A 27,369-nucleotide genomic window follows, 5' to 3' on the forward strand; every position below is an offset into this window, starting at 1 on the left:
TTCAGAGTAATGTCACCTACGTTTGTCTCTCACCTCTCCGTGATCTGGAAGCCTTTTCCCTGCTTGACATTGTTCCACTTTTACTTCAAGTAATTCTGCTTTTCTGGTCCAAATCAATGTTCATTTTACATACGTTGAATACGTCTCATTTTCCCTAAAATGTGTAAAACCAAGTTGTGCTCTGACTACCTTGGGCACATGTCATCAGGACCTGACCGTGTTAGTCCATTTTTGCTGCTGTAATAAAATTTCTTAGACTGTATAATTTACTGACAAAAGTAGTTTATTTTTCATCGTTCTAGAGGCTGGGAAGCCCAAGATCAATGTACCTTGTTGCTGTGCTCTCAAATGGTAGAAGGTGGAAGGGCAAGAAGCACCTTGGTTAATTCCATAGCCCTTTTATAAGCCTACTAATCCCATTTATGAGGACAGAACCCTCATAACTTAATCACCTCTTAAAGGCCCCATCTATTAATACTGTCACATTGGGTCTTAGAGTCCAATGTATGAATGTTGAGGAGACACATACATTCAAACCATAGCACAGGCCCTGACTTTCTACCAACTGACTCGTGAACCCTGTGGGCTTGCTTCAGCCCACACCACCCCTCTGTAATAGCTCTTGGCAAGAAAACCATTTTCTCCCTGCCACTAACACTAAGAGACATGGTGACACATAAGCTCCATGAGCTTATTTGTCCTTATAAATGTCCTTTTCTGTCCATTCCTTAAATGTTGGTATTTGCTATGGTCTGAACGTTGGTGCCCCCTAAATTCATATGTTGGAACTTGATACCCACTATGATACACTGTTAATAAGTGGGGATTTGGGAAAGTGATTCATGAGGGTAGAGCCCTCATGAACGGTATTAGTGCCATTATAAATGAGATTGAAAGGAATGCACTAGTTTTTTATACCCCTTCTGCCATGTAAGGACACAGCATTTGTCCCTTCTACCATGTGAAGACACAATGTTCACCCCTTTTGCCTTGTGTGGATGCAGCAAGGAGGCATCACCTAGAGGAACAGGTCTTGACCAGACAACAGATCTGCTGGTGCCTTACTATTGGACTTCCAAGCTTCTAGAACTATGAGCAATGAATTACGTTGTTTATAAATTACCTATTCTAATGTATCTCGTTATAGCAGCCCAAACAGGTAACACAGTATTTCTTAGAGTTCTGTTCCAGGTGTTCTTGTCCTACTCTATAGCTTTCTCTGAGAGATTTGATTTTTTTCCTAGAAATAATTTATTATTTCAAAATTGGAGACGAACCTGCTGGAAGCTAAATTTTATTTTTTCCCTTAACTCCTGACCTGCAGGTGTAGCCGCATACCACTTGGATATGTCACTGACATGTAATATCCAGGATTTTAAAATTGGACTAGTTACTCCTATCCCTTTCCCTCTTCCACTGAGCCTTGTTCCATCTCTGGTGGTTTTTGGCTTGGTGAATAGCACCACTGTCACTTAATTTGTAAGCATTCATATTCCTTCCTTTGCACTCTCACATAAAATCAGAAAACCAATTCAATCCATTCGGTGACTGAAATTTCTCTCAATCCATCAACTGTTTTCCAATTCTATTGCCATAGCCCCATTCTGGCTGCCATCATCTCTCTCCTGGATGTCTTCAGTAGCCTCTTAACGTACCTTCTTTTCCTCCGATCTTGTCATTTTAGCCTCTTTTCCCATCCTAAAAGAATATACACTGACATAGTGATCACTTAAAAGTAGAAATATTTACACATCACTATCTTAAGCAAAACTTTGCAGTGGCCACCTTGTTTAGGTAAAGTCCAAAGCCCCTAACATGACTTAGAAGACCCTTCATGATGTGGCCTTGGGTCACTTTCTCAGCTGTATCTCCCCTTTCCCTTATCATGCTGTCATCCAGCTACCAGATCTGCCTTCCAGACTGAAAGGTTTATTCTGACAGCTACTGGCACTGCGGTGAGTAGTCAGCCCTCAGCTGTCATCCCTTTTCAGAACTGCATATATCAAATGGCTGATATATGTGAAGTTTCTGTAGAGAGCTGGTCCTGTCGTTTCAACTCAGGATAGCACTGAAGGGCCAACTCAGCTTCAGAGCTACTGGTTGGGGTTTGACTGAGGCCTCTGTGGAGACTATCACAGTCCACCTTGTCTCTCCTCTCAATCTTATTTTGTTCCTTTCTCTGCCATACTACCTAGTGAAGGTAAACCTTCTGCTTACTAATTTCTCTCTCTGGGAACCTGCTTCCAGGGAAAAACAACTTATAACAACTCTAGGGTTTGCATTCCTGGATCCAGCTATACTGAATATTATTGAGTTTCTAGAATAAAGTCTTTCTCTCTTTTACCTTCAGGCTTGCGCCAGGAATGCAAGCTAGAAGAAAGCCTTCTCTCATTTATATCCTATTGTAAAAATGTCCCCTTTTGAATGTATTCTCATAGTAACCTCATTTTAATGTATTATCATTCCCTCGTTGCAACACCTGTATTAATCAGCACTATAACATCCCTAGATCATAAACTCTGTGTTAACTTTCGTATCCCTAGTGCCTGGCAAATAACAGATTCTCAATAAACAATTGCTGAATTCATTTATCCATTAATTTTGGTAATAGGGTAGCTTTACCCAAGTGTCCCAAATCCAATAATGAAGACATGCTCTCTAACAGTGCAGTCTCCCTTCTTCCACATTTTTACCAAAATTTATGTTAATAGGGACGTTTCCTAGATGGAAATTACTTGTTTGCTTGTTTGTTATTTTTCTGTGTTTTTGTGGCCAATCCCTTTCAGATAATACACTTGTTCTTTAGATATGTTAATATATTTAATTTGTTAAATATAGTGTTGCCTGCCTGGGTACAGTTGACTTTCTTCAAAGTGATTTTAATGTATTAGTTTGCATCTGATCTGCTTTTGTTGATTTTATCCTTCAATATTTTCCCCAGATCTTGTGGGGGTGAGGAGTTTCTCTCTTTAGTTCCCATATTCTGGCTGCCAATTACAACATACCCCTGTGGTGGAGGGGACTGTGTCAACATTCTTGTTGGTTTAACATTCTTGTTCTTTGTCTGGTATACAGTAGAGCAAGTATGTTTTCGTTTGTTTATAGCAATTAAATTGTTTTTTAGCAGGCTTGTTGCTTATACTTGGAGAGAAATGATCATTTTATGAAAAAGGATCAATGGTAATGTAGAGATGATAAAAAGAGGCAAGGAGTGGATTCAGAAATACTCTTCTTAAAGATAATTCACTGGCCGGGCGTGGTGGCTCAAGCCTGTAATCCCAGCACTTTGGGAGGCCGAGGCGGGTGGATCACCAGGTCAAGTGATCAAGAACATCCTGGTCAACATGGTGAAACCCCGTCTCTACTAAAAATACAATAAGTTAGCTGGGCATGGTGGCGCGTGCCTGTAATCCCAGCTACTCAGGAGGCTGAGACAGGAGAATTGCCTGAACCCAGGAGGCAGAGGTTGCGGTGAGCCAAGATCGTGCCATTGCACTCTAGCCTGGGTAACAAGAGCGAAACTCTGTCTCAAAAAAAAAAAAAAAAAAAAAAAAAAAAAAAAGATAATTCAGTGGGAAAAAAGCCACTTCATTAATTTAAAAAAAAAAAAAAAAAAAAAACACCTGAAGATTAACTTTACCTGTAAAACAGTCATCCATTTCCATTCACAGTCCAGTGAGCATGCTACAGTTGGATTTCAGAGCTCACCACTGTGCAGAATTGTTCTCAGTAAGGTCATCACCATTACCCAATCTCAAGGGCACTTTTTAGTTCTTCCTGCTTTTGACCTTACTGGTAAACACTTCCCCTTTTAAGTACCTGCCTCGGCTTTCTCCTTTTTTCTCCTCTCAGCCTGTCCCTGTACCTCCGGAGTCTCCTCTTACTCTTTCACTTCTTACATTCCTGAGCCCCTCTCTTTCTTCCTTGCTAAGCATGGTGAGTCCAAAACTCAGGTCTTTCTAGGCATGCTTAGGAAACTTTCCCTTTCTCCCCTTATAGCAATTACTTTTATATACTATAATGTAACAGTGTTGTATTGTTTCTTAATTGTTTATTTGTCTCATTAGATTGTCAGCTGCTTCAGGGTAGAGATTAGGTTTTTGGCATTCCCAAGACACAGAGAAGAGTCCACAAACAATAGGTACACAACAGTTGTGGACTTAATAAGTAAATACCCTGGAAGATACTTGTTTCTACATATAAATATACTTCTTTCTATATAAATTCTTGTCAGAATTTGCCTTCTTATTAATTTCAGAAAGTACTCTATACAAAGTAAACAATCACATTTAATATACTGTAGAAAGATGTGTGCTTCTAATAGGTTTAATTAAAATAATCCATATGATAGCAAAAAAAATCTGGATTTTTCAGAAATTCTAGTACCAGTGGTGAAGGATAGAATCCAACTATAGTTTTTTCATTTGGAAAATAAGCATATTTGTGTTTTTATTTTATAATTACCTTTGGTAAAGCCATAAAACTATGTTCTAAAGATATTTTAAAGTTACTGACTTGAAAAAACAATGTTTCTGCAAAAAGAAATTTCAAGTTACTTTTTTTATAAAGATGTGTGATAAAAAGATTCATCATTTTATTCTCATTCTTAGTATAATAGAGATTAAATACCATGCAGAGATTAAATAGCATGACTAATATTTTAATTTAATTTCATCCAATGAATATTTCTTTATGTATAACATAGCTAGCAACATAGAGGCAATGATCTTTTTTGGATAAAATAGACAATGGCTGGGTTTCAGCACCATTCTAGTTCTTTCTGATACACTTACTATACCCATGCACTTTTAAAACTTTTAAACTAGAATATAATATTGCCACATAATTTTGGAAGACTGCTTTTCTGAGGAAGCCAAGCATGAAGACTGTGGACACTCTGCTGTTCTAATCTCAGAGTAACTCATATGTGACTTTAATGAGAGATTATTTCAACTGATATGATAATATCATACCACAGCACAGTTGTAATTTTTATCTCTAGTTCAGAAACTAGCAAATAAGTTTTTTTCATGTATATAAGGCACAGATATAAAGGATAAGTGCAGTTTCAGTGATTTAATAGCTTATCTCTGGTTTAATGAAACTTACCTAAGACTGATAAAGTAATAGAAAAAGTTTGAACCGGGAAACTGGCATCACACAGTATGGTTCTGCCTCTTAGTGATGCCTTTGGGAAGATCATTTTATTCTTTTGGTCTTCCATTTCCATTCATTCAGTTATTCATCTCAGTAACAACTATTCCTCTAATGGCTTCTGTGTGCCAGAAGCTGTTTGAGTTGGTACAGAAAAAAATCCAGGATGTCTTCATGGAATTTTCACTTATCAGTGAAGTACAGTTGACCCTTGAACAATATGAGATTGAATTGTGTAGCTCCACACATAAGCCTTAGATGTCTTCACTAGTGTGCTTCCTCTTCCTTCTCTACCTTTTCCACCTCTGTCACCCCTGAGAGAACAAGACCAAGTCCTGCTCTTCTTCCTCCTCTGCCAACTCAATGTGAAGATAATGACGAAGACCTTATGATGTTCCCCTTTCACTTAATAAACAGTAAATGTGTTTTTTTATTCCTTATAATTTTCTTTATAGCATTTTTTTCTCTAGCTCATTTTATTGTAAGAATGCAGCATATAACATGTATATAAAACTACTTTGACTGGTTTATGTGCTCATCTAGCACAAACTATTGTTATGTATGTGTTTTATCTACTTTCAGTAGTTTTATTAGGCATGCACTTTTTTTGGGTGTTTTTGGAAAACTCGAATCAAAATTCTGGAATTTTATAACATTATTTTCCCATATATCATGAACAAGTTATCATTTCCTTATAAGAAACTCCTGCTTGGCCGGGCACGGTGGCTCAAGCCTGTAATCCCAGCACTTTGGGAGGCCGAGGCGGGTGGATCACGAGGTCGAGAGATCGAGACCATCCTGGTCAACATGGTGAAACCCTGTCTCTACTAAAAATATAAAAATTAGCTGGGCATGGTGGCACGTGCCTGTAATCCCAGCTACTCAGGAGGCTGAGGCAGGAGAATTGCCTGAACCCGGGAGGCGGAGGTTGCGGTGAGCTGAGATCGCGCCATTGCACTCCAGCCTGGGTAACAAGAGTGAAACTCCGTCTCAAAAAAAAAAAAAAAAAAAAAAAAAGAAACTCCTGCTCAAATTTCAAAGACTTCTTTAATAATTTGGTGAATAAAAAGGGTTAATTTGTTGATGTATTACTTTGAGCACCAGTGAAGTTGAACATATGTTTAATTATTTTTATTATTAAATAAGTTAGAAACAGAATATGGGTAATAATATAATAAATACTCATGTACCTAATGACAAGCTTAAAGAAAAAGGAAGTTACAGATACACTTGAAGTCTATAAAATATCCTTCCCAGGTAAATTTCTTCTTTCTTCTCCCCAGAGACAACCACTAGCTACAATTTGGTAAATATTATTCCCAAGCGTAATTTTTACACATACATATATATCCCTAAAGTATATAAAATCTTGCATATTTTATAGCATTGGAGTGCTGATGTCATGCTATATGTATCCTCTGCAACTTTTTAAAAGCCCAATATTACAATTTTTGCTATTTAGCCACATTGATATGGAGCTCTAGTTCAATAATTTTTATAAAAGCCCATTATATGAATATATGCACTTTAAGTGTTGATATTCATATGGTCTACATTTTCGTTATAAGCAAAAAATGATACACTGAAGATTCTTACATAAATGTCCTTAGGTACATTCGAGAATTTCTCTAAGAAATAGCCGTAGAGTGAAAATGTCAGGTCATAGAATAGACATATCAGCTTTCCTAGATTTTGCCATTTGCTCTCCAAGGTGCTTGCTCTGATTTATACTTTTACCAGTTTATTAAGTTTATTGGTCTTTACTCTTCTACATATTACCATATATATATCATTTTTTCAGACAAATTCTCACCCTGTTACCTAGGTTGGAGTACAGTGATGCAATATTGGCTCACTGCAACGTCTGCTTCTTGTGTCAAGCAATTCTTCTGCTTTAGCCTCCCAATTAGCTGGGATTCCAGGCATGCACCCTCACAATTAGCTAATTTTTGTATTTTTTGTAGAGACAGGGTTTCATCATGTTGGTCAGGCTGGTCTCGAACTCCTGGCCTCAAGTGATCTGCCCGTCTCGGCCTCCTAAAGTGCTGGGATTATAGGCATGAGCCACTGTGCTCAGCTATATTTTTGAAACTCATATAGAAACTAGGCTACTTATCTTTTTCTTTATAATTTGTGATAGTTTTTTTAATATATTCTTCTTATTAACTTTTATTTGTTATATGCTTTGCAGAAACCTTCCAATCTATGGTCATCTTTTAACTTTGTTGATTGAGTCTTTTTTATACATAGTCTTAAATTTCAATGTCTCTAAATTTAATAATTTTTTCCTTTGTGAACTGTGATTTTACTTTTTTTTAATTTAGAGACAGGGCCTTGCTCTCTCCATCCAGCTGGAGCACAGTGGCACAATCATAGCTTACTGTAACCTGCAACTCCTGGGATCAAGTAATCCCCTTGTCTCAGCTTCCTAAGAAGTTAGGACTACTAGCACACACTACTATACCTAGTTAATTTTTAAATTTTTTATAGAGACATATAGAGACAGGGTTTCTCTGTGTTGCCCAGGATAGTCTTAACTCCTGGCCTCAAGTAAGTCTCCCACCTCAGCCTCCCAAAGTACTAGGATTATAGTTGTAAGCTATAATGCCTTGCCTGAACTGTAATTTGTGTCTTGGTTTTTCCCTCTTCATGTCAGATAATTTTTTATATTTTTTTCTTTTTTTTTTTTTTTGAGACGGAGTTTCGCTCTTGTTACCCAGGCTGGAGTGCAATGGCGCGATCTCGGCTCACCGCAACCTCTGCCTCCTGGGTTCAAGCAATTCTCCTGCCTCAGCCTCCTGACTAGCTGGGATTACAGGCAAGCGCCACCATGCCCAGCTACTTTTTTGTGTTTTTAGTAGAGACGGGGTTTCACCATGTTGACCAGGATGGTCTCGATCTCTCGACCTTGTGATCCACCTGCCTCGGCCTCCCAAAGTGCTGGGATTACAGGCTTGAGCCACCGCGCCCGGCCCAATTTTTTATATTTTTTTTCAAATGTTTTGTTTTCTTTTTTTTTGAGATGGAGTCTCACTTTGCCCAGGCTAAAGTGCAATGGTGCAATCTCATCGCACTGCAACCTCCGCCTCCCCGGTTCAAGCAATTCTCCTGCCTCAGCCTCCCCAGTAGCTGAGATTATAGCCATGTGCCACCATGCCTGGCTAATTTTTGTATTTTTAGTAGAAATGGGGTTTTTACCATGTTGGCCAGGCTGGCTAGAACTTCTGACCTCAAGTGATCAGCCTGTCTCCGCCTCCCAAAGTGCTGGGATTACAGGTGTAATCCCAGGCCCAGGTGAGCCACCGTGCCTGGCTGATTTTCATTTTTTTATACAAAAATGTTCAGTCTATGTGGAATTTATTTTTTAATATGGTGTGAGGTAGGCATATCATTTGATGCTTTTTCCACAAGCAGTGGGCTCAGATTCATTTATCAAATTGCCCTTTTTTTTCCACTGGTACACAATGTAACATCTCTCATATATCATTTCCATATATGTAAAGATGTGTTTCTGGGTTTTCTATACTCTTTGGCCATTTTGTATAGCTGTATCAATAACATGCCAATTAATTTCTATAGTTTCATAAAAATATAATGCTTCCTATATTGTACAAATTGTGTCCTCCATAACAACACCAGGATGAAGAAATGGGTAGAGGCTGAAATCCAAATCCAAATCCTGCTTGATATACCCAGACACAAAGCTCTATCTACCTTGAATGAGTGGCACCATTTTCTAATTCATGGAAAGACTGCCTGCTGGGTAAACTTTGTGCTTTCAGGGTTCCCCTCTTTCATCCTAGGGGTACATTTTCCTTCTTGGGAAATTGATAGAGAAACGCTACTGCATACTCTGAATCAATGTCAACTGTATGTCAATTGACATTCCAAGACGGAAATTCTCCCATCTTGTCCTTCTTCAAAAGTGTCTAGTCTATATTAGGCCTTTCGATCTTGCTGAAACTTATGTAAATCTTGTTGAGAATTTCACTAATCTTGCATTGTTTTTTATTATTTTGTGGAGAATTGACATCTTTTTGATATTTAATTTTCCCATTAATTCATATATACTATCCATTTATTCATACCTTTTTAATGCCTATTAACATAGTTCAATAATTTATTCAAAAAGGTTTTGTAAATATTTTTTAGATTTATTTTCATGGTTTTTCTCTCATTGTCACACACACACACACACACACACAATTATACTTTATACTTGTGTGTCGCTCATGCTTATGAACACAATTTTTTATAATTATGACATTTAAAAAATAGTTATTGGTTATTCAGAGTGAATTTCCTGTTGAAAACCTTAGTTTATTATATTTTTTTTCCTGGTCTATCTGTGGCATAATACCCTCCTCCCAGTGATTTGTAAGAACTTTTGAAAGCTGAAGGCAAATTGTGTTTCATCATATGTATTACAGCTTTTTTCTTCCAGTTTGCCATTTGACTTTTTGTTTCATTAATGAGTATTTTTTTCGTTGACTGCAGAAAATTTAAATTTGATGGAGTCAAAAATACCAATCTTATGTGATTTCTTTCTTGTTTTTATGTTTTCTTATTCAAGATTAAATAACTATATTTTCTTTTTGAAATTATTTTTAACTTTTTAATCTATCTGGAGTTTGTGTTGATATTTGCTGTAATTAGTATTGTCAGCTTTATTTTTTTTTCTTTTCAGAAAGGTAGTCAAATGTTCTAGCACCATTTTATTCTCCATTGAACACTGCTTCAATCATAAATTTGTGCCTGTAATCTTCATTTTCAGTTTTGTTAACTACCTGAAGAGTTGATCAATCTTGGAATTTTTGCAATCAATTAAACATTTTTGAAAGCTAAGAGAATGCTTTGCCTTAACACTGCAGTAGTTCATGGGAGAATGCTCCCAACAGAGAATTCATATTTTCATATTGCCTACTCACAGTCTGGCTAATATAGAGTAGATGATAAATAGGCAATAGATCTATGAATAAATTGTGGAAATTAGGAGACATTTTAAAATTTAGATTTATTTATATTTTCGAAGGGAGGTAGGTTTTAATTTCTTGCAAGGTTGTAATTAAGTAGAATAGGAAGGGAGAAACTAATGCAGAGGAACAGAAGGAATGCATGAGATGGAGAATTCCCAGAAATATTTGAGACACTGATTAACTCATCAGAAATTTGAAACAAGGTCAGAAACAACTTAGAAAAGAATACACTGTAGGTATGATAAATATTATAAGATTGGGAGTTTTTTGTTAAATTATGGCAAATTTTGTACGGACAGAATAGCAGAACAGACCTCATGAACCCATCTCATTATCTTCAACAATTACCAGTTCAAAAGTTGTTGTTATTATATCTACCTCCACACATTTCATCTTTTCCTCCACCACTGGATGACTTTGAAACAAATCCTAACCATTCTATCATTTCAACTGTAAATATTTCAGCAAGTCTCTGCAAAAGCTGAAGACTCTACAGCAAGACATAGACCCAATATCCAGGTTGAGTAGGAATTTGCTATCTTACTAATCTAATGAATTAACAAAGTCTAGAGCATTCTTATTAAAGTGGTAGAGCATAAGAACCTCCTACCTGGTGTTTTGAGATTTGCCTGGGTTGAAATCCTGGCTCTCAGCTTCCCACTTGTGTGACTCCAGCAAAGCTCTTCACTTATCAACTCCAAATCTCAATTTCCTCATTAGTGAAAGAAGGATACATAGTAGCAGTTTTATCCATTTCAGAATTGTCATAAGGATTGAAGTAACATATGTGAAAACAAATCTAAAATTGTGAAGTACTAACTTCCAGCCCAATCCTCTTCCTTGTAGATGAACTTGAGGACAGACACATCACCTGAAGGACAGATCATCTTTGCTTAGCCTTGTCTACAATGTTCTTGCTAGGTTTCTCCTCCTAGAAAACACATTACTTAGGTACTTAACAGAACAAAAAACAAGCATCAGAAAACAAAAGCAAAAAAAATTTGGGGGTGATAGACACTCATACTCGTCAGTAATTCTGGATACCAAGAGAAAAGTACTTAGGTTTGCTTCTCTCACCTTTTCTCCTTTCATTTAATGTACCCTGTTCTTCGCCTTAGTTCTAATAGCTCTGAGAGCTGATTACTTTTCGGTTGTCCCAACCATCAGGATCCTGCCTAGTGCAACTCAAATTTCCAAAAGTTAATTTAGTGGCCTTGTGGTGACCAGAGCTTCAGATAACTCACAGAGAAACAATGTCTATTTCCTCTCCCACGAACAGTCACCACAATCATAAAAAAGACAGTAGCGGGCAAGTTTTGTTAGCTAACCTCTCTCTCCATCCTCTGGGGGAAATTACTCGACTCCCTATAGGGAGAGCGCTAAAGAGAATGTTTTCCTAAAAGGGGACATCTGGGCGGTGTCCTGTTTTCCCAACGCCCTGATTTCTATTCTTAGATCTGGAGATAGGCGGCTTTCATTTTTCCTGCTCCCAGTTCCCAGACCTTCCGTGGGGCCTCGGGGCCTCAGGAACCCCGGCCAGCGGGCGGCGGAGGGCGGCCGGCCGGGCTGCGCACTGCGCGCCTCCGCTGCGGGGCTCGGGGCCTGGGGCCTCGGCGGAGTCCGTTTTTCTCCTGCGCGACTCGGGCCGCGCCGCCGCTGGGGTGGAATCTGGTCCCGGGAGGCGGCGCCAGCCCGGGGTCCGGTTTAGGCGGGCGTGGGGGCCGCGGTCACGGGCATCCCGGCCAGGCCGGCTCCGGCAGCCGCCAGGGTTCTGGGAGGCCTGGGCCTCCGCCGAGCTTCAGGCAGGCCCTTGAGCTCGTTTTTGGGGCCTGGGTGGGGGAGGAGGAAGCCGAGCAGGAGGGCTCCGGAGAGGGAGGCGGCGCGGGGCGGGGAGCTTCGCCTTCCTCATAAACAGCAGGGCGTGGGTGCCGGGGGGTGGGGGGTGGCCCGCGGGCGGCGCGGCTGCGGGCGGGGAGGGGAGCTGTGGCCGGCGCCCCCGCGGCTCCGGGAGGAGCGCACGCTCGTGCTGGCAGGGCTGCGGGCTGGAAGCAGGGGCCACCATGGCTAGTGGCAGCAGTCAGGGGTGCGAGGAGGACGAGGAAACTCTGAAGAAGTTAATAGTCAGGCTGAACAACGTCCAGGAAGGAAAACAGATAGAAACGCTGGTCCAAATCCTGGAGGATCTGCTGGTGTTCACGTACTCCGAGCACGGTAATCACTTGCAAGGAAGCTGTGCATGTATTTTTGCAAACTTTCACCCCCTCCTCACTTTTGCAAACTTTGTCCTCCTTCCCTTGATGCTGCTCAAACCCGGACTCTTAAGGAGCCTCAAACTCCCATATCCTTTCCTTAGGGCTGAGAGGAGTTGAGAATTCCAGAGAGGTCTTGGCGTTCACCTTTTAGACTTTTTTTCTCCCTTTTTCAGACTTAAAGGAAAGGGGGTGCTGTGGGTTGTGACTTTGCTTCTTTTCCCCGCCCCCTTGTTTTCCAGCCTCCAAGTTATTTCAAGGCAAAAATATCCACGTGCCTCTGTTGATCGTCTTGGACTCGTATATGAGAGTCGCGAGTGTGCAGCAGGTAAAGGCATTGTTTTCACTTCAACTCATTCCCCCTTCTGTTTGGAAGGAGACGTTTTACTGGCAGTGTTATATACCCGGGAGTTCTTGGTTATTCCTGAAATTTGGCCTGAGGAACCTCTGACTGATTTTAAGATGGGAACATTGTTAAATCATTAGACAATGTAAACTGGTAAAGGGCCCCGGTATGTGTTCCCTAAGTGTCTTTCAGAAGTGACTTTATAAAACCCACAAAATGGATAGTGTAGAAAGGGGATAAAAATGGGTTCGTGTTTAGTCCCATTATTGGCAAGAATTCATTAGTGTTTAAGAGTTGACTATTCCAAGAATCTTCCCAATGTAGGGCGTGTCCTAGATGAAAGAATTATGAACATTTTGGAAAAGGGGAATAATTAATGGTGATAAAATGCAACTTAGTCGCTGGCAAACTCTTGTAGAGCTCAGGACTTTTTTTTTAAAACTCAAAGACAGATTCTAGCCTTCAGTTACAGTATACCCTGTGGTCTCTAAAGAAAGCGATGCCTTATGAGTTCCTCATAATTTGCAACTGTTGTCATGTAAAATGCATGTAAAAGTGGAACTTTCACAGCATGTACTATTGGAAACTCAGAAATCTGCTAAATACCTTGGATATGTTTTTTTAAAGGGGCCTTAAAATGGTAATTAAGAATGATTTCCAGTCAAAACAAAATTATAGGCCAAGGTGATAACTTCCTTTGGAGTACTTTGAGATTTGGGGAACTGAAATCAGTTTTGTCATCTACATGTTAACTCATGCAGAGAAAGAGAATTGAACTTTGAATGCCACGGAGGTGGAGTCAGAAAGCTAATGTTTCTTAATGCTTGCGAGGCTTGACTGATGTAAGACATGTCAATCTTTAAATCGGTGTGCGTTTATCTTCATGCTTATCTCTATAGCTAGCTGTATCTAGGCTGAGTGAACCATCTAGCTTCTTTGATACGAGTACATTTATACCTGGAAGAAATATTTTAATTTGTTTTCAACTGTGAAATATTTTCCATCTGACTATTATAGATTTTCCTGCTGATATCAAAACCAAACCAAGAAAAGATGGAGGCGTAATAAAGATGCTGTTCTTTTAAGACTCAAAGTCGGAAGATTGCCTGTGGAATATGACTCACTCTTTGGGCACTGGCCTATTGTGCTTCCTGCCCTGCACTCCCATCATCCCTTCTTACTTGCCTCTGCTTTGGTGTTCAGAAGTGCCTGATTCCGGCCACCTTCATTCCCTAGTCTGTGTACTTGGTAGAGTCACTCCTGCTTGATACCACTCAGGACAGTCAGAACCTGAGTAGGCTTTGGTCTACAGGGTCCAGATAAAGGCAGTGCTAGACTTGAGAACCCAAGAGTGCCTGGAACATACTCACCACCTAATTCTTAATTTAGAAATTGCTCAAGCCTGGGCATACTTGTCCAGAGTAGTTACGAGTGTCACTCAATATTTCTGCCAAGAGGGTATCAGAGGCAAAGTATGCTGGAAAACAAGGAAGAATCTTTTTAAAAGTAATTAATTAATTCATTTTTTGATATATCATAGTTATATATATTTTGGGGGTACATATGATATTTTGATATATGTATACAATGTGTAATGTTCAAATCAGGGTAACTGGAATATCCATCACCTGGAACATTTTTCTTTGTGTTGGCAACATTACAATTCCTTTCTTCTAGCTATTTTGAAATATGCAATAAATTATTAACTGTAATTTCCTTACTATACTATTGCAAATGAACTTATTGCTTCTATCTAATTATATTTTTGTGCTCATTAACCACCTTCTTTCATCCCTCCCCATCCTTTCATTCCCAGCCTCTGGTCACCACCATTCTGCTCTCTCCCTCAATGAGATCCACCTTTTCAGCTCCTACATATGAGTGAGAATATGCAATATTTTATTTCTGTGCCTGGCTTATTTAATTTAACCTAATGACCTCCAGTCCCATCCAGGCTGTTGCAAATGACAGGATTTCATTTTGTATGACTCAATAATGTTCCATTGCATATGTATACCACATTTCCTTTTATTTTTAATTAAGTAATTAATTTAGAGACAGGGTCTCACTCTGTTTCACTGCAGACTTGAAATCTTGGGCTCAAGTAGTCCTCCTGTCTCAGCCTCCTAGGTAGCTAGGAGTATAAACATGTGCCACCATGCTCAGTTAATTTTTTTAAAATCTTTTTTTACTTTTTGTAGAGATGGAGTCTTGCTATGTTGCCCAGGTTAGTTGCAAACTCCTGTCGTCAAGCAATCCTCCTGCCTTGGAGCAACCCTCCATATTTTCTTTATTAATCTGTTGATGGACCTATAAGGTGATTTTGTATCTTAAGTATTGTGAACAGTGCTGCAATAAATATGGAAGTTCAGACATATCTTTGATATACTGATGTTTATTTATTTATTTGTTTGAAACAGAATCTCACTTTGTCACCCAGGCTGGAGTACAGTGGCGTGATCTCAGTTCACGGCAACCTCTGCCTCCCAGGTGCAAGCAATTCTGCTTCAGCCTTGCAAGTAGCTGGGACTACAGGCACACGCCACCACGGCACGCTAATTTTTTGTATTTTAGTAGAGGTAGAGTTTCACCATGTTGCCCAGGCTGGTCATGAACTCCTGAGCTCAGGCAATCCGCCTGCCTTGGCCTCCCAAAGTGCTGGGATTACAGGAGTGAGCCACCGTACCTGGTGTCGTTCTTTTGGATATATACTCAGTAGTGAGATGACTGGATCATATGAAAGTTCTATTTTTATTTTTTTAAGGGACTTCCATACTGCTTTTCTTAATGGCTTACTACTTTATATTCCCATCAACAGTGTACCACCATTACCCTTTCTCTGCATTCTCGCCAGCATTTGTTATTTTTGCCTTTTTGATAATAGCCTGCCTGTGGTGAGATATCTCATTATGGTTTTGATTTGCCTTTCCCTAATGATTAGTGATGTTTAGGATTTTTTTTTCATATAGCTGTTGGCCATTTGCCTGTCTCCTTTTGAGAAACTTCTATTTGAAACTTTTGTCCATTTAAAAATAAGATTTTTATTTCTGCTAATTGAGTTTTTTGAATTCCTTATGTATTCTGGTTGTTAATCCTTTGTTGAATGCATAGTTTGCAAATAAATTCTCCAGTTGTTTAGGTTGTCTCTTCACTTCCTTGATTATTTCCTTTTTTGTGCAGAAGCTTTTTAGCTTGATATAGTCCCATTTGTCGATTTTGGTTGTTGTTGCCTGTGCTTTTGAGGTCCTACCCCAAAAATCATTGCACAGACCAGTGTCCTGTAGCATTTCCCCAATGTTTTTCTAGTAGTTTCATAGGTTCAGGTCTGAGATGTAAGTCTTTAATTCATTTTGAATTGATTTGTGTATATGGTAAAAGCTGTGGATCTGGTTTCCTTCTTTTGCTTAGCAATATAATCCAGTTTTCCCAGCACTATTTATTAAAGAGACTGTCCTTTCTCCACTGTTTGTCTTTGGCATCTTTGGAAATGCGTTGCCTATAAGTTCCTGGATTTTTATCTGGGTTCTCTATTCTGTTCTATTGATATGTGTGAGGAATAGTCTTTTGATTTGGTAATTTAATGGAACAGAATTATTAACTGCAGCACTACATGTGTATAAGCCTATAAAGGACATTGCATATTATGGTATTTGATTCTCACTGAAATCTCACTGCCTTCTCGGGAACTTTGCTGGATGTTTTACTCATAGCTCAGTGAGAGTGAGCTGCTCACTAAGGATCAAATAGCTTGTGACAGACCGAAGACTCAAGTCTTCTCACACCTTCAAACTCTCTTTCTATCATACAGTCTACTGGCTGCTGAATTCAAAAGCTTTTTGTGCAAGCTAGTAAAAAGCAAAATGGTTTGGTACAAATACTGTGGCCATGCTAAGTACAATGACATCCATTTAAATTATTGTTGGTCTTACCAAGGGGATGTAGAAAGGAATTTCCAACTGACGTTTTAATACTGCACTTGAAAGCAGTATTTTTCCTTAAGATTTCTTCATATTGCTAGTATAATAACTGTAGGTACCCTTTAATGCTTTATATCTTGAATTAGCTGGAAGTGCCGAATTAAAAACTCTTAATGATGAATTTAAGGTATTAAGGTAAATTACTCCTTCATTTAATTTAATAGTAATTCTTAATTACTATTTAAAATAAAGATTAAGGTTTGTTTCTAGATGCCATTTAACGTGGTATTCCAGACGGTCAGTTTTATTTTCAAAGTTTATTTCATATTTTATTAATGCTTCTTCATAAACGACAATCTTTAGAAAATTGCTAGTTAGGCAGGCTGTGTTATATGTTTCTCTTCCTGCCCATTATTTCACTATGCTCCTAAATTTTACATCTTTTGGTTCTCACAATTTCAACCTTTGAAGGAGGGAAGCAAAATAAATGGCATTGGCTAAAAAATTTTCTTTAACCCCTAGACTCTTTCCTGATGTGCATTAATTACATGCTTGAGTTTTTACAATAATTATAATGAAGTAAAACTACCCGTTTAATGGTATTGTAACTGTGCAGGATGGGAACCTTCTCTCTTTGAAAGATAAGCTTTTAATTGAATATATTAATGGATCAATTGTTACCTCTGCTTTGCTGCCGGAGATTCTATTTAATCACAGAAGTTCCATGTAGTGCTGGAGAGCTTAGTTGCCTGAATCTTTTTGCAAAGCACTTACTGATGCTGTTGCTTCACCAACCAAAACAAAACAGGATTTTTCCTTGAGTCAGCTTTGTAAGTATAGAGATGAGTTTGGCATCCTACATGATTTAAAAAAAAATTTTTTACCACCAAAAGCTGTTCAGAGTGTCATTTTCTTAAATAGTTTGAAAAAACGTCTTGATATATTTTATGAAAGCACAAAAATGGTTGGTTTCTATGACAGCTGGATTGTCAACGTCTGTTCAGCTTATGTGGAGGAGGATGTACTACTTAAATAGTATAGGTAGAAATAGCTGTCAGAAATTGCTGCCTTTTAAAGCAATTTGAAATTATGTAAAAGGAAGTAATGACGAAATAAAGCAATTTATGTTTAATCTGGAAAAGATCCAAAAATAGTATTGTAAAAAGATCTTGAGTAATCATTTTTATCTTCCTGACATATCTCTTGTTTACTCCTGTAAACACGTAAGAAACTTGTGCCATTATTCCTTATTGGATGCATACAGATTTCTCACCTTGTCATTCAACTCTTTGCAACATTTAACTTAACTTATGCATCCAGTCTTATCCCAAAATAGCCTCTTCCCTGTAGCAGTTTTCTTATCATGTAGCAGCCTACTCTCTTCACCACTCATCAGTTCTTATAAAATCTGGCTCAAGTTCTACCTCTTCATAATATATTCTTCTCTGAGTAATTTCAACTCACATTGAGTCTTACTTTCAGTATTGTTATTATATTGGTATTTATCACACATCACACTTAGGTACTTTTCCATTAATCTCTAGATTGTACATATATATGCATTTTCTCTTTTGTTTTTTATGACCATGTCAAGTATATTTCTATAGTATGATGAAAGAATTAAAGATCTTTTACATTGAGAGAGAAGTCTACAGTAGGAAGAGTAGGTTCATTTTAATCTCTCATTTGAAATCAAGACTTCCCGTTTTATTCAGAGGTAAAGAGCAACTTAGTCAAGTTGGCATCATGTAAACAGTTAGTGAAAATATACTTAAAATGCATCCATAAGTTCAAACTTTATTTCAAAATATGAAAGAGCCTACACCAGGGGTGTCTGTGATCTCTAGACCTTATCAATTAATTCTAGAGAAAGCTAGAGGGAGCCATTGAGTTCTACCTCCTGTCTATATTATACAGCCTTTTCTCTTTTTCTCCTACCAGATGTAGTTTCAATCACTTAAAATGCTATATTGCCTCTATTAGTCCAGCTTCATTACTTGGGGAGCAGCCATTTAAAACTGCTATTAAAATTTCCAACTTCCCCTAATCTTTCATTCTAAGCCACTTCGTTTTTTTCTATAACTAAAATTTTAAATATGTGGAAGAAATTCCGTCAGGTAGATATGACTTAAAACCTATTAAGGGCCAAGTGTGGAGGCTCACATCTATAATTCCAGCACTTTTAGAGGCCAAGTCAGGAGGACTGCTTGAGCACAGGAGTTTAAGACCAGCCTGGGCAACATAGGAATACCCCTGTCTTCACAAAAAATAAAAAAAATTAACTGGGTGTGGTGGCACATACCTGCAGTTCCAGCTACTTGGGAGCTGAAGTGGGAGGATCACTTGAGGCCAGGAGTTCTAGGCTGCGGTGATCTATCATTGTGCCATGGCACACTCTGCGTGACAGAGTGAGACCCTATCTCAAAACTAAAACCAAAACCAAAAACAAAAACAAAAACAAAAAAACAAGAAAAAAAAGTACTAAGGATTCAATAGCCATTCTTGCACTTAATAAACTTGGCACAACCTAAAACTATTTTTTTGTAGTTTATTTTATTTTGCCTTATTTAGACAATAGGCATGTCTATGTCCTTCATAATTTAGAAACGTTATGTTTTTTATATGCCCTTGTGGTATGATTTTTGGAGAAAGGTGTATCCTAAGGATATGGCTTGCTTTTGTTTCTTGGTAAACATTTTAGGATATCATTTTGTTTTATGACAATTATTTACAAGTAAGATAAGCATCTATTTCACTAAGAATGAAGAGATTCACAATTGACTGGGTATGTTCAATGAACATTCTTTAAAACGTGAATATATGTCTTTCTTGTTTTCAGGTGGGTTGGTCACTTTTATGCAAATTAATAGAAATCTGTCCAGGTACAATGCAAAGCTTAATGGGACCCCAGGATGTTGGAAATGATTGGGAAGTCCTTGGTGTACACCAGTAAGTATGATAGATATATAAAAACAAACTGCCTTGAATATTTATCTATACTTACAACAACCTCCCCCTAATACATTGTATTTGCAATTCAAGGCTACTCTTGTAAAATTCTTTAAAATACAGATATTTTTCCTTGATTCAATGATTTACATTTATAGAGAGCTTTAAACTCGGAAGTTTGATTTAGAAAGCTAACATGTAAGGTAACATGTCAGGAGTTATTATTTTAATAATATAATCATACAATTATACAACTGATTAAGTTGTAGATTTTTTCCTTTTTTTGAGACAGAGTCTCGGTCTGTCACTGGGCCAGTGCAGTGGCATGATCTCAGCTCACTGCAACCTCTGCCTCCCCGGTTCGAAGGATTCCCCTGCCTCAGCCTCCCAAGTAGCTGGGACTACAGGTGTGTGCTACCACACCCAGCTAATTTTTTGTATTTTAATAGGCAGTGTTTCACCATGTTGGCCAGGATGGTCTTGGTCTCCTGACCTCGTGATCTGCCTGCCTTGGCCTCCCAAAAGTGCTGGGATTACAGGCGTAAGCCACTGTGCTGGGCCAAGTTGTAGAGTTTTGTTGAGTACTTTTGAATTCAGACCATGAAGACAGTTTGCTTTTTAATAATAGAACTGATACAAACCACTAGTTCTTAAAAAATACGGGAACTGAGAAAAGTTAGTTTTATAATTAGTAATTTGAAAGTTGATGTTCTACCATCTTTAAATAGTATGTTTATATGTTCATATATATACAGTGAGTTTAAACTATGGCTTTCAAAAAGAGGAAATTACCTTTCAATGCATCTGCAGCCAAATCTTGATGGCAATTTACCAGCTATGTTTTTGCAGTTTGCAGCATAATATCTTCTTAGATGAGACTACTTCCTTAGCCAAAATTAATTAAGAAAATGTTTTCTGGAGAATATGTTTTCAGGCAAATACATTTTGGATAGCTTTGTTTCTTGACAGTTAAAATATCTTCTCAGCTACTCGGGAGGCTGATGCAGGAGAATCACTTGAACCTGGGAGGCGGAGGTTGCAGTGAGCTGAGATTACACCACTGCACTCCAGTGTGGGTGACAGAGTGAGACTCTGTCTCAAAAACAAACAAACAAAAAACCTTCTGTCATTAACTTTAAATCTTTTTTATACTGAATGTTACTTTTCTTTACCACAGTAAAGGAAATTGTGAATATTTTTGGCTTCCAATTGTATATGGTTTATGAAAATTTAAATTATGTAAACCTTTTACATGTTTGTATTGCTTGTCAGTATCAAGTAGTGCTGTAAATTTAGACAAATTAGAGCTATGTGTTTGTCCATAAGTGCACATATCTGTGCCTGTATATTTTCCCTTGTTTGATAAATATGTTGCTCTTCTTGTTTTTAGCACATAAAGGATGTGTTTTGGAAAGAATGCTATTTATAATTAATTGGAGTGCTCCTGTCCAATCTAATCTCTGTAATTCTGTGTGTCATTTCTAAAGTGTACAGCATTTGATGAGGAATTACTCAAAATACACCAGTAATTAGGAATTGTAACTTTAAGTGTCCCTTGATTTGGTTGAGAATTTCCAAGATGTCCAAAGATGAACCAACCTATAACCTCAGGGAGTGTTTGGAAAACTCATCTAGTCATATTCCTGTACAAATCAACTGTTCAAATTAAATTACATAAATGTTTATATAGGAAATTTCACTCACTCATTCACTCCTTTGTTCATTCAGTCATTCATCTTCCATTAATTGAATGTTTTTTAAGCCCTCCTCTAGGCCAGAAACAATGCAGTCGTGAAGAAGATAGACACACTGCTGTCTCCAGTGGAGTGTATTAGATCACTCCCAGCAAAAATTGATTTTAAAACATATTTCTCTTTTTTCAAAGTCTTTTTCCCTCCAAAGACTTTCCAGTGCTGAAGAAAAATTTCTTCTGTGGTTACAAAGTCAGAAATAGTGGGAATGGTACAGGGAGAGGTAGGGGCAGGGTGGATAGGAGGAAGGCTGGCAGAGAATTGAAGACCAACTTCATTCAGTTCCTGCAATTGCCAGTGAAGATTATTCAACATTTCTTGAATACATACAAAGCCCTAGATGTGGCCAATTCAGTGTTCTCCCAGCAATGTGAAGCCAAACAATGCTGTGCAGGAATAGACTAGAGATTTTATTTTGGAATTGATAACTTAGGGATTCAAATCTCATGAATTGGAACTCACTAAACATTATTGATATGCTAAGTTCATGTTCTAATATATATTCTTAATTTCTCTTGTAAAAATAGTAGCAACAAATAATTTAAATATTCAAATTAATTCTTAATTTATACACAGAAACTAACCTCTTAATTATATCTCTCTATATTTTACTATATCAACATGTCTAAGATAATTTATAAATTTACACCACATATAAAAATGGGCTTGCTCTCTTGATGAATATAAGGCTTCATAATCTCTTGAATATGGAGTTGGATGAAAATAGTGAATCTGAATATTTGAATTTGAATATTTATAGGAAAATAAGTAGTGCTTCTAACCTTTGAAATGAGACATGTAATAATTCCCTGTTGACTTTTTAACTTTACTGTAAAGTTTAGCTGACAATTAAAAATTATTTATATTTAAGGTATACAGTTGATTTGATATATGTGTACATTGTAAAATATTTACCACAATCAAGCTAATTAACGTTTTCTGTTAGTTTGTATAAACCTGGTTCAGGTTTGTAGAAAGAAAAAAACACGCATGGCTAGGCATGGTGGCTCACACCTATAATCTCAGACTTTGGGAGGCCGAGGCAGAAGGATCACTTGAGCCCAGAAGTTTAGACCAGCCTAGGCAGCACAGCAAACCCCTTGTCTACAAGAAAAAAATTATAAAATTAGCCTGGTGTGGTGGTGTATACCTGTATCCCTAGCAACTCAGCAGGTTGAGCTGGGATGATTGCTCACTGGAGCCCAAGAGTTTGAGGTTTCAGTGAGCTATGATTGCTCCATTGCATTCCAGCCTGGGAGACAGAGCAAGACCTGTTTCTGAAAGCAGAAATAAAAAACACATAAGCTCCACTATAGGAAATTAAATACAATGAAGGTAATAAAAAATAAGTGAAAAAAAAAATTTAAGCAAACTTCTGGGTATGATATTTCATTCTTATCTTGATTTCTGTTTTTAACTCTAGATTGATTCTTAAAATGCTAACAGTTCACAATGCCAGTATAAATCTGTCAATGATTGGACTGAAGACCTTAGATCTCCTCCTAACTTCAGGTAATACCTGTATATGTTTTTTTCCTGTTGATTAAAAAAAAAATAATACCATTAACTAAATGTGTTTTAATTTTTTTAAGGATCAGGATTAGGGTAGCTTGATTTAATGTCCTAAAATTGCATCTATTTTTAGAACTAGTGATGGGACAGCCATAACATAACCTAAGTATCACTTATTTCTGAAATTCATTCTGTTTCCATCTTTTCTCTTTACCTCTTTTCTCTGTATTTTGCCTCTCAAAAATCTCACTCAATACCTTGGTTTTAAACATTACCTTATATATTATCCCGAAATCTCTATTTGTAGCCAGATGTTTGCTCCCAAAATCTGATCCCACATCTCATATTTCCGTAGGTTGGTGGTCATTCATGCCCTTGCCATTATTACACCTTTCTCCATATATGTCTTTAATATGTTTGCCATAATACATGTTCTGAAGTATGGCATCATAGTTACATTTTGAAAATATGTGGCATTACTTTGTGAGTATTTGCTAGATGCCAGGCTTCACAAGTAAAGTGCTTCACGTGCTTTTAAATACGTAAACCTGAAAATACCCTTTGAGATAAGGATTTTTTCTCAGTTTTCTAAGTGAGAAACACTGAAGGGCAGAGAAGTTGCTTCAGCCACTGAGCAGTAGGAACAGTGTCTGATTCTCCATGTCTTGCCTGAGAAAACTTTTGCCTGGAAGATAACAAACCTGGAAACAAAAAAATCTTGAAATGATTCCATGGTTGTTAGCATTGCTGTGCTGAACACTGGCTGTTGTATAAGGTTCAGAGAAGAAAGGCTGCTCACAGGGAGCTAATCTTCAAGGGCTGAGAGGAGTTTCCTTCCATGTAGGGGAGGGCTTTTTAGGTTGAGAGAAGCATGGGTGCAGAGGCCTGGGAGGACAGCATGGCAGAGGCTGGACATGTGGGTGGGAAGGTTTTAAATGTTCTCATCAGTCCTCATCAACCCGGCTAAGAGGTGAAGACCTTGTGGGAGAAAAAGGAAGGAAGACGAGAGCATGAGGGAAAAACAAGGTGGTACTCAGCATTTCACCACAACTTTTCATGAACGTGTTGTACAGCATGCACTCATCTTAACCATCATTTAGTCTAACCTGATCCTTGGGAGGCATTTTTTTTTGTTTTGTTTTGAGGGGGATTCATTCTCCATTTGGCAGTGGACAGGAAGGTGAGGATTTATTAATCTGAAAATCTCCCAACACTGGAATATATCGAAGTTAGCCTCATACAGTACTGTCACTCCTATTCCGGTATTATTATTTTTATTGACAGAATAGATGTTATTTGTGTTATGTTTTGGATTATGATAAAAGATGTTTGGTCTAGCAAAAGGCAAGGGTATGACATGCAGTTCATCCAAGTACAAAGAGATACCAAAGAAAGTGTTTATCCAGCAGAGTGTAGCGTATTTGGAGTGAAGACAATGTGTGGAAGGATGAAGGGCTGAGGAGATACATGTACTGTAGTCACTCGTGTGAAGGGTCTTGTTTTTCATACTAAGGAGTATGGGAAGATCTTAGATTTCAGCAATGGATTTGCAAGTTGCGCATTTGTGTTTTAGAAATACAATGCAGGCAATAAACTAGTTGGGTAGAGACTGGGGCCTGTAGAGCAATTAAGCAGCTGTTTTTGCATTCTAGATGAGAATACAAAACACATTGGGAATGAAGGTGCTTTGTTCAAAAGGAGTTTTGTTGAAAAGGAATTTTCAAGATAGGTAGAATATATACTTAAAGGACTTGGTAATGAATTGATTTGTTATTTGGATAGAGAATGAGAAGAGAAAAGGAGGGTGGAAGAAGGAAGATGACTCAGGAGTTTCTCTTGGGTAGCTATTGGATTATGGTACCATTGATGAAGATAGGGGACCTGAATAGGCTAGGTCTGGGGTACCTGTGGAATATTCAGATGTTGTCTAAGAGGCATAGGAATATATTTCAGGAGTTTGGGACAAGTTGTCTAGGCTAGAAGTACTGATTGGGACTCATAACATTATAGTAAAGTGAACTGGAAGTTTCTCTCATTTAGAAAGATCTAGAGCTTAATAAGTCTCACATCCAGGGCAGTTAAGTGATCTATCAACAAACAAACAAACAAAAACACAAAAACCCATGGGTCTACAAACAATTCACAGTCTTCATGTAAAAATTAACACATTAAATGTTAAAGCAGCTGTTTACTGAGAACATATTAATCTCTTCAAAACAGGTAAAATCACCTTGCTGATATTGGATGAAGAAAGTGATATTTTCTTGTTAATTTTTGATGCCATGCACTCATTTCCAACCAATGATGAAGTCCAGAAACTTGGATGCAAAGCTTTACATGTGCTGTTTGAGAGAGGTATTTTAAAATGTCAAATTCCTTATTTTAAAGTATATATAAGGAAAAAAAACGTATACTGGGAAAAGTAGAACACAGTTATAATAAGAATAAGGTGTCTAAAATCCTACTATTTATTAAGAAGTGGGAGTTGTCTGTCAAAAGTGAGGAATGGGGTTAATTTAGAAGTATTGCTTGTTATTGTGGAGTGAATTTCATTCATGGGTTATAAATCAGGCAATTGGAATAGACTTTCTTAAATTGCTTAACAAGGCATAAGGTTTACTTTGAAAACTGGATGTGTGGGTGTTAGGAAAGAAAAAATAAAACTGTTAAGCCAAGCCTGGGTTACATTGGGTTTATGATGTTGAGTCATCATCAGAAATCTTAGAAATTGCTAAAGGCTCTGCATAAAAAGCCAGGAGGTTTAGGAAGTGTCCCTCAGGAAAAAGACTAATATGCATTTCATAGCCTGGCCCTAGATTGATAACTGAGATTATCATGTAATTTTAGAGTTAGTTGGAGTCCCTGTTTAGCCTTTCCAGTGGCCTGAGAAGGAAGCAGGTCAGAACAGTGAAGTGAGCAACCTGCCTGAGGGCACAGAGCTTGTGACAGTGCAGTTCAATTACCAATTATTTTGAGAGCCCCTTTTGTATCGTTATGAGAGCCAACTGTGCTCGGGGTTTAGGATAAGAATGATTTATGCAGGCCCTGTGTCAGTTATCAGTTTACCAGTCTAATTTCTCGTAGTTTCCAGAATGAGATAGATCACCTGATAACTCTTGAATTCCCTGTCTCCTTCCTGAAGGATATTAAACAGCTTATAGATAATTATAATACACAATAGTAAACACAATGGATGAATGGATGAGAAAATGGGTGAAGGGACAACAGTGTAAAGCTAGGTTAAGTTTACTGTGTTCTTAGGGTCCTGCATATTTGCAAAGGGGTGGGCCACAAATTTGTCTGTTTGCTTCCTATCTGACAAAAAAAAAAAAAAGAGGTTAATATCATTGATTACAAAGTTCCTTAAGATAAAAGTAAATCTGTTACTCAGGAGAAGCAATTTGTCTCCCGGGAGATCTGAGAAACATCTTTCCATGGGTCTCCCTAGATGAGACAATAAAGGACATACATTTTGCAAGGAATACAAAGCATATTGCAGTGAGAGTGACTCTGTCAAGAGTCAGAATAGCATGGGCCTGGTACCCAGCTCTTTGATAATCATACACCGTGAAGTAGAAGATAGTTTATTGCAAGTAAGGAATGTCTTTCAGGCTATCTTGTATGAATGTTATATCTTGCAACTGAGCTTTTAATGACCATTAGGATGAAGTTGAGGTTCTTTTGTTTTGCAGGGCCTATAACCTTGTGTGTGGAAGCTTAGGGGCACATTCTTATTCATGGAAGAAGGGCTAACATCACTCTCTCACCAGTGTTGTTTAGTCCATCTAGGACACTGGAGATAGACCATGGAATGTTACAAAGAAGAATGTTTCTCAGTAGAAAAATCATCAGTTCTGAGAGGGTTATGCTTGTAAATGTAGAGGAGAAAAATTTCTGATTTTTTCCAGGAGATTCAAGTTCTCCAGGACTCAGGGGCAACCATGTAGTTAATTTTCAGAATTTGGAAGTGTACTGTGGAAGCTAGACCATAAAGTGAGAAAGTTCCCTTGATATCCTTCACTTGTTAGAAAAACTTAACCAATTTCACATTACGTATATAAGTATATAGGGACACTCTGACATAAAATTAAAAAAATTAATGTTAATCGCTTAGAGTGCTGCATTTTCTAACATATTTCTGGCTCCATTCTCAGGCTAGATAAACTAGAATTTTATACGTATTTTTGAGGTTCTTGCCCAGTAACAATGATTCCAAATGGAACTTACTGGCTTGATCAAATGACTTTAATCGTGAAAATCAATGATGTGTATTTTACTGTCTGATGGAAAACCGGTAAGAGAGTATTTCAAAGTTTGATTACTTGCCATTTGCTCAAATTCACAATTCTTGCACCGACAGGTTTAGCTGAGCTACCCTTTAGCAGTCTACATTAATGCCTCCCTTTATGTATTGCAATATGTCCAGTTCCAGGTGGCCTTCTTTATTAGTCACTGTCAGTTTTCTTTAGAATTTCCCAAGTGAGGCCGGGCGCGTTGGCTCAAGCCTGTAATCCC

At 37.9% G+C, this 27,369-nt stretch overlaps 1 protein-coding gene and 1 long non-coding RNA gene across 5 annotated transcripts in view; one reads left to right on the top strand and one right to left on the bottom strand.

Moving 5' to 3' along the window:
• The window catches only part of LOC120364961 (uncharacterized), a 75,911-nt gene extending 63,791 nt beyond the window's left edge, over positions 1–12,120 (bottom strand). For both annotated transcript variants that reach the window (XR_012518535.1, XR_012518534.1), the window contains exon 1: positions 10,741–12,120. This is a non-coding gene — a long non-coding RNA (uncharacterized LOC120364961). The remainder of the gene's footprint in view (positions 1–10,740) is intronic.
• Positions 12,075–27,369, top strand: part of LRRK2 (leucine rich repeat kinase 2) — a 156,698-nt gene continuing 141,403 nt past the window's right edge. For 2 of the 3 annotated variants that reach the window (XM_074403081.1, XM_074403082.1), the window contains exons 1-5: positions 12,075–12,341; positions 12,622–12,707; positions 19,482–19,591; positions 22,766–22,854; positions 25,075–25,209. In XM_074403081.1, the coding sequence (XP_074259182.1) occupies positions 12,191–12,341; positions 12,622–12,707; positions 19,482–19,591; positions 22,766–22,854; positions 25,075–25,209 (571 nt within the window). In that variant the 5' untranslated portion in view covers positions 12,075–12,190. Of the gene's footprint in view, positions 12,342–12,620; positions 12,708–19,481; positions 19,592–22,765; positions 22,855–25,074; positions 25,210–27,369 lie in introns of those variants that run through there. The other variant, XM_074403083.1, reaches the window with a different exon arrangement.

Source organism: Saimiri boliviensis, chromosome 7 (assembly GCF_048565385.1).
Source record: "Saimiri boliviensis isolate mSaiBol1 chromosome 7, mSaiBol1.pri, whole genome shotgun sequence".
In the NCBI taxonomy this organism is placed as follows: Eukaryota; Metazoa; Chordata; class Mammalia; order Primates; family Cebidae; genus Saimiri; species Saimiri boliviensis.